This window comes from Caloenas nicobarica, chromosome 14 (genome assembly GCF_036013445.1).
Source record: "Caloenas nicobarica isolate bCalNic1 chromosome 14, bCalNic1.hap1, whole genome shotgun sequence".
NCBI lineage: Eukaryota > Metazoa > Chordata > Aves > Columbiformes > Columbidae > Caloenas > Caloenas nicobarica.
The window spans coordinates 3899217-3912183 of NC_088258.1; the positions used below are offsets into that span (position 1 = coordinate 3899217).

Consider the following 12967-nt stretch of genomic DNA (forward strand, 5'->3'; position numbering starts at 1 on the left):
CCATCAGATTGGCCTTAAAATGGTGTTGCAGTGCAGACTGTGTGTTTTATTCCAGTCGATGTTTGATAAGATCTTGTTTTGCTCTTGTTTGGTAGAGACGTTGTGCTGAGTTTTTCTCTGTTCTTGTTGCAGGAGCGGTTGAAGGCGAACGAGCAGCGTGTGGATATGGAAGAGAAGGTGACGAAACGGAGCCTGGACAGTGCCAAATCAGGCCTTTCCTCCTCTGCCCCAGGACTGGTGCACCGCAAACCGCCCGTGTTGTCTCCCAGCGCTTCCACGTCCTACAGCAAGGCTGTGAGTCCACCTCCCCTCTCTCCCAGGGCCTCACCCGTGTCTGTGCTCAAAGCTGAGGTGATCCAAAAGATGGAGGAGCCACCTTCGCAACCAGCCTACTCCTACCCCGCCACCCCCAGCTCCCATCCTTCCAGCCCGCCCCCTGCCTCTCCACCCCCTGCCCCTGCCATCCCTCCAAAGGAAGAGGCACCCGAGACCGTGGAGAAGAAAGACCTGGAGCTGGAAAAAGAGGCTGCCGGTCCCTATCAGGCCTTGTTCCCAGGTAAGAGAGCCCTGCTTTGGCAGAGTCCCGTTGTGTTTGTACCTGCTTCCCTTTTTCTCCTCGGCTCTTTCCTGCTTCCACCCCTTTCCCCTAGAGAAAACCACATAAATCCTCTAAAAGGCAGGGGAGAGGCAAGGACCAGGGGCGGTGTGGGTGACTTGGACCCATGTCTGGGTTGTAGGAGCACCTGGGGCTGTGGGCTGTCTTCTTCCCTTGGGTCAAGCCTGGTTTGGTTCCTCCAGGGCTGAAGTCTCAGTGAGAGAAGGTTGGGGGAGGTAGGTCTTTCTCCAGTCACCCAAGAGTGCTGGAAAGGTGCAGAAAGGACCTCTGGGGTCCTGATGCCTGGTGGCAGCTTAGGTAGGAGATGCCCAAAGCAGCCACTGCTTGAGGATAGGAAGAGATGAGAGATGACGGAAGCAGAAGAGAAGGTGCTTTGAAGACCCGGCCATTACACAGCTTGTCTCTTCTGGTATCTTGCAGAGATTCCCCCAGGATATCCATTCCAGTCCCTGCCTCCATCCTTTGGAAGACACTATCCCTACCTCCTCCAGCCCACCGCAGCATCTGATGCGGATGGCCTGGCTCCTGACGTCCCGCTGCCTGCTGAAGGCTCTGAGCACATGGAGCTTTCCCCGGAGGTCAAGCCCATCCACCTGTCTCCGTCCAAAATGCTCGAGCCCATCCAAGCAGCGGCAGAAGAGGAGTCCTTGGAAGAGAGGGTGAAATCAGAGGTGCAAATGGAGGAAAGCCAAGAAGGCATCTGTGAGCAGGACATGGGCACTCTGAACATCACCGCCTCCGCAGCCGTCCCAGTGCGGAATGCGGACAATTGCAATCTCCTGTTGCATCAAGGTGAAGCCCTGGGTGCTATGGAGCAGGACCAGGAAGACCTCCAGAGCTGCCCACCTCCATACCAGGTTGTGCCCTGCCCTGCAGAAGCAGAGGCTCAGGCAGAGACCGGGAGCGGAGCAGAAACCTGCTCCGTGCACATGGACTACGATGGTTCGCTCGTGCACGCAGAGAATGAGCCGCCTGAGATGGACTTGACGCCCCAGAGGGAGGAGGCCTCTGTAGCCGTGGATCTGCAGAGCGCTGATGTGCCCCGGGGGAGGGAGTTTCCCAACCTGCCCCCCGAGGAGGGGGAGCAGGGGCCAGAGATCCCTTCCTACACGGAAGAGGCAATCTCTTGCCAAATCCCAGCTCTGGACATCAAGCCGGGCGACCCACTGGCTGGGATGAACGCTTTGGTGGCTGCCACAGAAATGCCTCAGGCTTGTTCCTTGTTGAGCACGGCCAATGTCACCCCATCCCAGATGAAGGTGGAGGTGTTACCTGACCAGGCCTTGGAGCACTCCTTCCTGCAAGGGATCACTTTGCTGAGTGAAATCGCAGAGATGGAGCTGGAGAAAAGGAAGCAAGAAATGCAAAGTAAGTTGTGTGTGTGCAGTCTGGCCACCTTGGGCCAGGCCGGGTGTCCCTGCGTGCTCTCTGTGTGAGCAGAGGAGCAGAAGCAGAGGTGGGATCTCTTACAGCCTCAACCAGGCAGCAAGGAGGGCATTGCCGTGAGTTGCAGGAGCGGTTGGTACTTTGGATGGGCTTGGAGCAGGGTTTTTGTTGCAGTAGGCTGGAGCTACGTGTGGCTTTTGTACTGCTCTCCCCTTCCAAAGGCCCTCGCCATGTCTAGACAGTTTGCGGTATGTACAACGGAAAGGGAGCCCCACTTGACGAGAGCTGCCAGGGTAACACCCTTCTGGCAGGCACCGAGTCTGCAGTCTGTCGGGATTTGGCGCAAGAGGCCCCGGTAGCTTCAGATGATGCTTTCCAAGAGCTTGGCAGGTCCTGAAAAGCTCTCACCTTCTAGTAACTTCCTGAGGTGAGACGTGATGGGAACTGCCAGTTGCACCATGGCCGGGTACAAACAGGAGACCTCAAGTAGGGGTCAGGGTTGCTCGGAGCCTCCTTGAGCTGCCATGGTCCAGAAGGGGACATCAGCTTCTCCTTGTGCCTGCTGGAGGAGCAGCTTTGGAAGGTGAACCTCTATAGTTTTTTTTTGTGTCCTTCCCCAGGCCCAGAGAATTTCCCTGTCCGGCCAACGCTGGAGAGTTTGCTGGCTGCCAGCACCCACATGCTCATGGAAGTACTTTCCACCCCCTTTATGGAAAGTCTGAAAACCATCCGGCTGCCTCGAGAGCTGAATCCCAACAAAAAGTACAGCTGGATGCAGAAGAAAGATGAACCCGTAAGTAGCTCAGAGTGTGGCTGAGCCTGAAAAGCCACAGCGCAGCCACTCGCCACAGCTTGGTTTTCCAGCCGCAGTTTGCCGCCTGGCTTGTGCTGCACTTCTGCGTTCCGCAAAACAAGCCGGTGCTTCCCTTCGTAGTTTGTGGTGCGATTTAAGTTCCTCTCTTGTTTGTGAATCAACACCATTGATCTCAGCAGGACCCTCAGCAGCGCCAGAAGTGCCGTTTGTAATACAAAACCAGCAGGAACTTGAATGTTACTGCTTTGGCAGGGGGGGATAAATATAGTGGCAGGAGAGTTTTTCCTTATTTTTTCTTTGCTGACTCTTCCCCATGGGAGAGACGGACAAATTATTTTGTACCCTGCAAGTAAGCGTTCCGAGACAGGGAATGTTTTGATCTGTCTTTTTAAATAAGGGAAAAGAGACTCCACTGGTGTATTTAATCCTGCGGGTTCTTTCCCAGGGTCGCTCTCCCTCAGAGCTGATACCGTCCCATGCATAAGCCACAGAACATCTTGACGTGGCTGGTTTTGCTCAGGTGCCGTTCTAGGGCTGTGTTTGCTGCGGGTGGGGGTGCTCTGGAGGACTTCCAGGCTGCAGATTTTGGCCGTTGCAAGAGCACCCCAGTGTGCAACGCCCCAGTCTAGTGGGGGCTTGGACATGTCTTTACCTTCTCGTCCTGCTCTTGCCTCCCCACCTTAGATGTACTCCATCAAATCGGCCATCGAGAACATGGACGCAATGGAGCTGGACTACAGGATGAGGCTGGCGGAGCTGCAGCGGCGCTACAAGGAGAAGCAGCGGGAGCTGGTGAAGCTGCAGCGCCGCAGGGACTCCGAGTAAGTCACAGGCTGCTCACTCGGTCTTTTTATTTTTTTCCAGCTGGGCACTTTCACTGCCTCTCGGTCCGGGAGAGGAACCAGCCCTCCATCCCTCCCTGTCTCTCCTCCTCTCCTCCTGGTGTGGCCCGCCAGAGCTTTGCACAACACACTCCTAGGCTATGTGACACGACAACCTGGTCACTGGTGAATGCAGCTGGGAGACCGTGTTAGAGACAACCTTGGCTTCAGCAGCTCAGTTTAGCAGTTTGGTGACAGGCGAAGGTTCTGGGTTGGCTCCCATTCTTGCTTGCTTTCTTTTAATTTTTTTTCACTTTTTCTTCTATTTTTTTGGATTTATTTCCTTTATTTTTTTTTCCTGTTTGTTTTGCTTTTTGGTTGCAACATTTGCTTTTGCCTTTTTTTTTTTTCCTTTGCTTTTTGTTGCCTTGGTTAACAGTGAAGCGTGTGGTTTTTTTAAAGGGAAAAGCATGACGAGAAAAGTAGAAGCTTGGCGAGAAGAGGCCCTGGAAGGCCCAGGAAGAGGAAACTTGGATCAAGCGCTCTGTCACCCATTAAGGAGAGAGGGAAGAGTGACAGCAAGAGTGGAAAGTAAGGCTGGAATTTGGGGAAGACGGGAAAATGGCAGGGTCACCGCACCAGGGTCTTTCTTGGGGAGAGCATCTCGGATGCAGCGGGGGCTCGCCGTGTTGTTGTGTTGGCAGGCTGGGCTCTGGCAGCAGTGGTGTTGTGGAAGCGTATGTGTTTAACGTGAGCGTGTCCTTGCGGTGGGAATACCGTGCCAGCCTCCTCCCTCCCCGCTGGTAGAACACGTGTCGGTGGCGTTGGGCAGGGGTAGGACAGGCTGAGCTGAGCGGCACTGAGGTGACACGGAGCAGCAGGGAGCCGTAGGTGAGCTCTTGGTGTCGGGGAGTGCGTCGTCATGTGCTTTCAGGAGAGTGGACGGTGGAAGCGGGTGCTGTAGCGCGAATTGGAGGGATGCTGATGTAAAAAACTGGAAGGACAGGGTTAGTCCAGGTTGTCTGCTTTCTAGGGCCTTTCTGCTGTTTTTCTGCTGTCTTCATCTCCTGATCCCTTAATCAGTGGGAGTTGGTTTCGCCTGACCTTTCTCTTTCAAGGGTCCGGATCATTCTGTCTCCTGCTGTCTTCTCTTTTGCAAATCCAGCTGCTCTTTTTTGGACGCCTGGATCTCACCACCATTGCCCATCTAACCCTCCAGAGGTGGCCAAGTCCCTCCAATGGGAAGGCACCTCCGAGCTGCCTCCCTGCGTACTGTGAATTTTTGCAAATATCCTTTGAACACTACAAATTAGATGCAGGTGTCCAGCTCCCACTGACCACGTGCTTCTGAAAACCTGTCCTCTTGGTGGCTCTGTGGTTTCGCTCTTCGTGTTTGGATGGCTGGACGGCCTGGAGGCATCCAGAGGTGGCTGGAGTCGTGCATGTGTGCGTGCATGAGCGTGTTGCGTGTGCGTGGGGAGATGGAGATGATGCCCTGAGGCAACGTCCAGGGCCTGAGGTGTCGGTTTGGTGTCTACGGAGGTCAGCAGAGAGGACAGAAGGGAGGGGAAATGCCTGGAAGCTGAGGAGGTTGCCCCGTGTCCGTGGCTTTGTGGTGGTGGCATGATGTGGGCCAGCTGGCGTAGCGTGAAGGAGGCGGCATATGAGAGATTTTAGTGGAGGCTTGGTAGGGGTCTTGAGGTGTTGACTGATCATCTGTCAGGTAGTTACCCGAGGCAGCTGGGGACCATTGAAAGATGTGCTCATAGTCTCACCTACTTTTTTTTTTTTTTTCTTGAAATTATTTATTTACCTTCTCCTTTGCCCCCTGAATCCCAAAGCGAGACTGAAGACGCAAATCACAAATCCCTTTCACAGAGGGGCCAGGCTTGTAAAGCAGATTGTCCGTCCTTTGAGCGAGCCAGTCCCTGCAGTGCCCTTGTCCCTCCGTGTCACCCTGCGTGGCAGTTCCCTGCCACCTCCTTGCTCATACCCGAGCAACCGGAGCAGGTGTTTGGGCAGTGGGGCAGCTCCCTGCGCCTGGAGAATCTCTCTCAGCACCTACAGAGTCCATCAAAGTAGAGGTGGGAGAAGACCTACAAGGCCAGCTCAGCTGTCTCTCCTTCCCTCTGCTGCTCTGTACCAAATCAGGCACTTTTTGGTGGCTGTTGCTGAAGACACCATTTCCTTCCTTTCAGAGACCACCCGGCAGGTCTCTGATTTTAGGCACCTTCATCTGTACTGGTGGCCAAAGATGTGCAAGAAGGGCTCCTTTCCTGTTTGGTGGAAAACCTTGTCCAAACTGCTGTCACTTCATAGTGGACTTGGCTCCCAGTGAGGATCCCCGCTGTCCTAGGAGGCATTTAACCTCACTTTTGAGCTTGGTGGGGATCACAGGGAGGAAAACCCCATCACCTTGACCCATCCTGTGCTTGACTTGCAGACTGAGCAAGTCCTTGCTGCTCTCCGAAGACTCTGAGACTGGCGAGGGCATGAAGAAGAGGCACAAAGGGGCCCTCCCGGAGGAGGACGAGGATGTGGAGAGCAGCAGTGGCAAGATGAAAGGAAGGAACCAGAGCTGGGAAGAGCACGATGCGGCTCCCAGCTTCTCAAACGAGGTCAGTGCCCTCATGGGGAGCATGGAGCCACAGGCCAAAAGCAGATCTTTTTCTTGCTTTGCTAGTGTTGGCTTGCACTAGGTAACTCCTCCTGATCTTAGAGCTGCGTTTAGAAACTCTTCACGAGAGGACTGTGTGCAGTAGAGCAGTGTTTGCAAAGGCTAACATTGGCTTCTGGAGGCTGGACCTCTTTGGTAGGCAGCAGAGAGGCAAGTGCCTTCGAGCCAGCCAGAGCATTGTGGTGTTTCACCAGCCCTGAACCCAGAGCAGCGCTTGTCTTACCCCTTTACCTGTCGAGATAACGGAGGGGAAAGGACTTCCCGAAGCGAGGGAGGAAAGGGAGCGTAACCTTGCTATTTTAAATGCAGGGTTTTCTTCTGCTCCTGCTCAGGCAATGAGATATTTACTGGAGCTTTAAGCTGCAGATGAAATCCAAAATGCATGCAGGCGAAGTGCTGAGTTACAGTTGCTGTTATCTAGCCGTAGCACATGTAAAGTAGATTTACTTTTTTTAAGAAGCAAGGAAATACTGAAAAGGGTGTAACAGCCCTGGCTGTAATGCAGTGGTGCTGATGCTCTTGCTGAGAGGTATTTGGGTCTTTTTGGCATCCCAGCGTCTGGAGCTCGTTGATTATGTGGAAATCCCGGTTTATTTGGCTGGGCTTTTGGGTAAAGAAGATTTTTAATCCTTGTCATTTAGCGAAAAGCTTGTAAAACTAACCCAAACGTATCCTAAAAACCAGAAAGTGCTGAGAAAAAGGAACTCCAAAACATGTTGCTCTAATAACCTATCTTTTTTGGAAGAAAATTCAATTTTTCTAAGTTAAACTTGAGATTTTTGTAGTGCTCGGTAAGGGTAAAGCTGTGCTGTTCACTGATGTTTTCTTCCTTTCTAGCATCATGGTGGGTTATGACAACAGGGCCTTAAGACCATTTTTTTGAGGCTTTATTAACTAGTGTGCATGAGAGACTGTTATGAGTGCTAGTAAAATCCCTCAGGTCTGCCATGGTACCTGCCCTGTATTCACCTGTGGCTCTTCCTTTCACCTCAGCAGTTAAAGCTCAAGAAGAAGAAGGTGCCTTCGGATCAGGAGCAGCTGGCCAGCAAGCTTGACAAGGCCCTGTCGCTCACCAAACAAGACAAACTCAAATCCCCCTTCAAGTTTGCCGACAGCTCAGGGGGAAAACCGAAAACTGGTGGAGGTGGGAGCAGGTACCTCCCACCCCACGAGGCTCTGCCGAGCAAGGAGGAGAAGAAGAGCCTGGCCAAGAACCTGGGCCTGTCACTGAAAACCACCAAGGAAGGTAAAAACAAAGTGACTGCCAAAATGAAGAAGATGGAGGTGGGGTTAAAAGTCAAAAATCAGCTCAAGGTTTCCCATTCACCACCAATATCTGAAATTAGCAGCTACTCTTATAGTAAGTAACCCCTCGTTTATTTTTTCTTAGAGTGTAATCTGTTGTGGGCTTTGTGGTGGGGATTTCTGGCCTCTTGGAAGGGGTCTTGGAGATGGGTGTGGGTTTGCTCATGAGTGGAAGGTGACCTCCTCCCTGGCTAGTCAGTGCTGCTGTGTCTTTGGGGTGAGAGTGAGTTGTCCACCCAACGTGCCATCCAAGAGATAGCCGATATCGGTGTGTTTCTTCGTGGCCTGTGTGACACTCATCGTCAATGGGGAAAAATGCATAAAAAAGAAGTTGACCCGCATTCTTGCTTTCGATGGGAGCACACACTCTTTTTCTGCCTGTCAGATTCGTAGCCTCTGCTCCAGGAGGTGCTTAACGGTTGACTTCTGAAGTCCTTGTTGAGTTGGATGGGGTTGCCTTTAGTATTATGCCATGGCAGGCAGTTGCAGAAGGCAAAACCTGCCAGCGGGCACTGGTGTTGTAAGCATCTTCCTTCCCTTCAGTGTTATGGCTTAGTTCCCGGCTGACTGTGCTCAGCCTTCCCATCTGTCTCATCAGTGTTCATCTTCACTCTGGCATCCCGTGTACTGATTGCCATTTCTGAACCCAAAGTGCACCCGAGGCAAAGGATCCTGCAACCGAGCAGAGGTAGGGACCCCTGTTGCAGAAGGAAAAATCTGAATTGCAGATAGTGTAAGAGGTAGAAGAGTCTTTAACGGTTTGGGCAGACAATGGGGCAGAGAGCGTGTGAGGGAGTTGGAGTTTATGGTCTGAGGACTGGTTGTGTAATTGTCTTAGCTCACTTGTGTACGCATCTTTTCCTTTGCTCGCAGCTATTTCAGTCCTGTGTTAAAACCCTTATGGGCTGTTTGTATGCATAACAAATGTATCTCTTGGTGCAACACTGGTTTAAAAATTTCACTAATGGGAAAGATGATGAGGTAGTGATTTTTCCAACTGAACAAATGTTTGGCATGAAATTAGCCATTTGCACGGCGAAATAGGAGTCATTGTGTTCGCTGGACTCGAACACAGCCTGCGGCTGGTCGTGCTGTACACAGCACCCAACAGTTCTGCTCTTGAATGCGCTTCATTCCCAGGGACAGACGCGTGGCTCCTAAACTGGGAGCTCTGGAGCTAATGGGGAGAGGAGGCATGGGCTGTTGCTGGAGCTAAAAGCCTTGGCTTGTGGCAGAGGGAGCTTTTGCAGCACCCTTGCACTTGGTACGGTGGTTTCATGGAGAAAACCTCTCTCCTAGACGTAAAGAAGCTTCTGTCTGACCCCTCTCCTCTCCAGTGAGTCTCCTGGTGTAGAAATGTGCCTCTTCGCAACACGAATCTCAGTGCAGGAGAATTGTTGTCCCTGAGGAACTGATGCTGAAATGGCTCAGCTTTGGTGTGTTGTTTTTCAGCTGTGTGCAGATTCAAGGAAGGGGCTTTAGCCTGTTGTTTGGTCACTCAAGCGTGTTGGATTTGGGGAGGCAGGTTGAGCATATGGCAGCACCTCCCATGACTGGTGGGCTGCTCTTGTGGAGGAGGAGAAGCGGGACTGCTGCCAAGTCCTCCTGCCTCATAACCTCATGATTTTCTAGCTGGAGTCCTGAAAACCTTAGGCGTAGATCCAAAAGGCAAGATGAGCATCCTATTCCCACCAATTTTAACAGAAGTCAGATGCCCAAAATCATTTGTCTGTCTGTGCTTTGCACCTCCTAAACGTCCACCCCTCATTCCTCCTTCTCCACAACCAGTGCAGTGGAGGGTGAGGAGCAATGCCCAACCTGGGCTGGCACTGCAGAGCATCTCTTGCTGCTCACAGGCTGGAACGGTCCCCACTGCAATGTCCGTAACACTGTGGAGCTGATGGCGTGTTCATGAGCCAGGAGGTGACAATTCATACCCCTTTTTATTGTGCCCAGGGGTACCGTAGACTTCTTGTTCCACTCATCAGGGGACCACTGGGTAACTTCTCACCTCCTGCGGGGCCTGGCAGCTTTGTAAAGCTGGAGTTCGCAGACGAAGAGCGGCTTGGTCCCTGCTCCATTTCGGTGTACTTTATATTGCACGCCGCAGAGTGTCTGGGGTGGCACATTTGGAGTTAGACATTTGGAATTAGATGTATTGCGTGCTCGGCAGCTGGTCTTGCTCCTGCTGCCCATGTTGAAAATCCTCCGGGAGAGTTGGTTCGTGTAGAAAAGGAGATTTAGGTCAGAGTGTTGAAGACAACTGTAATTCATGTTGATGGCCTGGTTCCTGGCATTGCTGCACCTTTGGTGGAGATCTTCATAATGGAAATGTCTACCTCAGTTTTCTGTTCCTGAGCTAAAAATACTCCTTGGATCTTATCTTAAGGGAGGACAGGAGTCCTTTGGCCTAGGTGGAGAGTATCTATTTCCAACCGAAAGAAGGAAATACTTGTTTCTGTGTTTATTTGGCTCCTACTTGCTGAGCCCGAGACTTGTGATGGAAGGAGCTGGCGGTGGGGGACATGGCAGCACACGGCCCCTCCTGCAGCCACTTCACCCTCATGCCTTACAGCCTCTTCACAAAGAAGCGCACCTCCAAAAACACCCACCCAAAAAAACCCCAAACCCCCGTTCTCCGATGTAACGCTCTTCCCTCCTGCTTTGACCGTAGATACGGACTCGGAGGAGGAGGGATCCCTGAGGGACGAGTGGCCGGCGCAGCCCCCGTCAGCCCCCAAGCCGCGGCCACCCGGTTTCTACAGCGCGGCCAGGAAGGGCGGCCGGGCGGCCGGTGGCCCCAAGGCAGCTCCCCGCAGCGCGGCGGCCGGGCGGCCGCTGAAGCCGAAGGCGGCGGCGGGCCGAAAGCAGCCCTTCTGCCTGCTGCTGCGGGAGGCTGAGGCAGGATCCTCCTTCAGCGACTCCTCGGAGGACTCGTTCGATCAAGGTTACTAGTTTATAGCAAACGCAACCCCAAACGCACCCCTCCGCCATGTCTGTGTGGGGGCGGGCGGGGCGGGGGGCGAGGGCAAGCGAGGGGGTCAGCCATTTTGATGGTCAGAGCCAGGGCGGCCATCTTTGTTCTTGGCAGCGTAGCCTGCTGTTATCAGCCTGACATTTATTTTTTATCCTTTTTTGTACCTGTATCATTGCGATATTATTACTGTCTGGCTCTTTTAGAGCTTTTATATCAACTGGGTTTTAGTGTCCACCTCTCCCTGCTTTCCTGTTCCCTTCCTTCCTTCAGTTTTTCCCTCACTTTCTTCCTTGCTGCCACCACCACCATTATATTATTATTATTATTATTATTATTATTATTATTATCATCATCATTATTATTTCTTACTACTTTATTTTGGCATGTGCCTTATCGAGGTTTGGAAGGAACATTTTTTCTTCTTTTTTTTAAACTACTTTCCTTTTTTTTTTTCTTTTTCCTTTTTTTTTTTTTTTTTTTTTTTAAATACCGGGATACTGTTGTGTGGCCGTGTGACTTGATGTTTGTACTGCAATTTGGTATACCAAGCTTTATTAAACATATTGAGTTCATTTTTAACTAAACCTGTGTACCTTGTCTCTCTTGCTGTGTCTCTTATCAGGCGATTAGGTTGCCGCTTCACTTCATCCTGCTCTGCATCCCCCTCCTGCTCCCACTCCCCATGAGTAGAACTGGAATTAACCTAGTCTGGGGTACTCTCTATTATTCAAATATCCCTGCTGCCTTTGTCCAGATAAAGCCTAGGCTTTTCCCTCCCAACCCCTCTTAATTTCATTTTTATTTTGTTCACACAGTTTTGTTTTTTTCCTTTTTCAGTTTGTTTCCTCTGTCGATAGGCAGATAAAAGGTGGAGGTGCTTGGTCCTTGTTGCTGCTGTAAGAAGCTGCTGGATGCAAGGTCCCCGTTATGTAACAGCCAGAAAGTTTTCTTTTTCACTTTTTAAAATGTGTACAACAAGTTTTTACATTTCTTTTTGGGTGGTAATTTTTTTTTCACGTGCCCAGACGTAACCCACGGTGTTCAAGGATGTGGCAATTACTGCATTAAATTCTGCTCCGCAGTTTCCCTCCCTCACCCTCGCCCCAATTTTTTTCTTGCAGCTTTTTTTTTTTTTTTGTCAGCCTGTCATTAGTACTTCAGTGGGAAAAGAGATTACTTGAGACTTTTCCTCCAGAGACACAAGGGGTTTCTGTTTTAGAGCGCACTCATTAAATAATAATCATGGGGAAAGGTCATTTTAATGAGCCCTCGGCTCCCAAAAGAAAGTAGCTCATCTGGACTGAATGCTAAGCAAGAGCATCCCCAGTTGTTATCATCTAAGTTACATGGCAGATCTGAATGTGGCACAGCAAAAGCCTCTTAGTATTTCACACTGCTCATACAGCTGTTAATTGAAAACGGGGCTGGATAGTTTTGCTTTTGTTATTTTTCTTAGTGTTTTGATGTTCATTTCCTCCATGCACCTGTTCGTTTGTTTTTTCTTCCCTCCCAACCCAACCTCCAAAGAGAATTTAAGCTTAAAAAAAAAATTACCAAACACAGCAGAAAGACACAGAATGCTGATTTGGTTTGATGTGGCTCTGGGCTGGACCCACCATTGCATTTCAGAGAAAACCTGAAAGAGAGAAATATATTTTAAAAAGAAGAATTTTTTTCTTTAGAGAACCAAAAAGCTTCTGAGAATAGTGGGTTTTATGAAAGGGTGAAATTGCCACGTTTCCATGAAGTCTGTGTTAACTTCCATTCTTCCTTTCCGTGTTCCTTCCCACATCTTTTCTTTGTTTATTTTGCCGCTGTTGGAAATTTTGAGGATATCAATCCCTTTTAGGTGCCAAGTTCTTGAGGGATTTCTGGGTTTGCTTTTTGGTTTTGCTCCAGGTAAGCAGATAGGTAACTTGTCCCTAATTGGCTTGGTCTATTTTTCAAGTAACCTGTCTGCTTTAAAAAAAAAAAAAAAAAAAATCCCAATTTTATGGGATGAAGTCTAGGGAGGGGAAGGGATATGGGAGGAGGTTGGGGAATCTGGAACAAATGGCGAAATGCAATGTAAATCCCTCTGGGGTGTTATTTAATGGTGGGGAAACCAAAGATGCAAAACCTCCTGGGGTGGGAGGTGGGCATGGAGGGGGAGGCGGGGAGGGATGATTTGCTACAGTTTTGCTTTTTTCTGCAAATGATTTTTTTTGGTCGTTGTTTGTGGTGGTTTTTTTTTTTTTTTTTTTTTTGGTTGTTCTCTCTCAGAAGCATTATTCGAAGGGATATTTGGGTAATAGGGTTTCTAATGGCTTTCCCTGATACTAAACCGATTAATAACCTCAGCTTTTCTAGAAGTGCTCGCTTTCTCCTTGCA

The 12967-nt window shown here is 50.5% G+C and overlaps 1 protein-coding gene across 4 annotated transcripts in view; it reads left to right on the plus strand.

The window, feature by feature from the left end:
• TNRC18 (trinucleotide repeat containing 18) overlaps window positions 1-12967 on the plus strand; it is a 55925-nt gene that overhangs the window by 25151 nt on the left and 17807 nt on the right. The window contains exons 8-15 of one of the 4 annotated variants that reach the window (XM_065644904.1): window positions 133-556; window positions 1037-1984; window positions 2623-2795; window positions 3501-3637; window positions 4100-4228; window positions 6081-6255; window positions 7311-7674; window positions 10294-10566. In XM_065644904.1, coding sequence (XP_065500976.1) covers window positions 133-556; window positions 1037-1984; window positions 2623-2795; window positions 3501-3637; window positions 4100-4228; window positions 6081-6255; window positions 7311-7674; window positions 10294-10566 — 2623 coding nt within the window. Of the gene's footprint in view, window positions 1-132; window positions 557-1036; window positions 1985-2622; window positions 2796-3500; window positions 3638-4099; window positions 4229-6080; window positions 6256-7307; window positions 7675-10293; window positions 10567-12967 lie in introns of all 4 variants that reach the window. The other 3 variants (XM_065644903.1, XM_065644905.1, XM_065644906.1) reach the window with 3 other exon arrangements.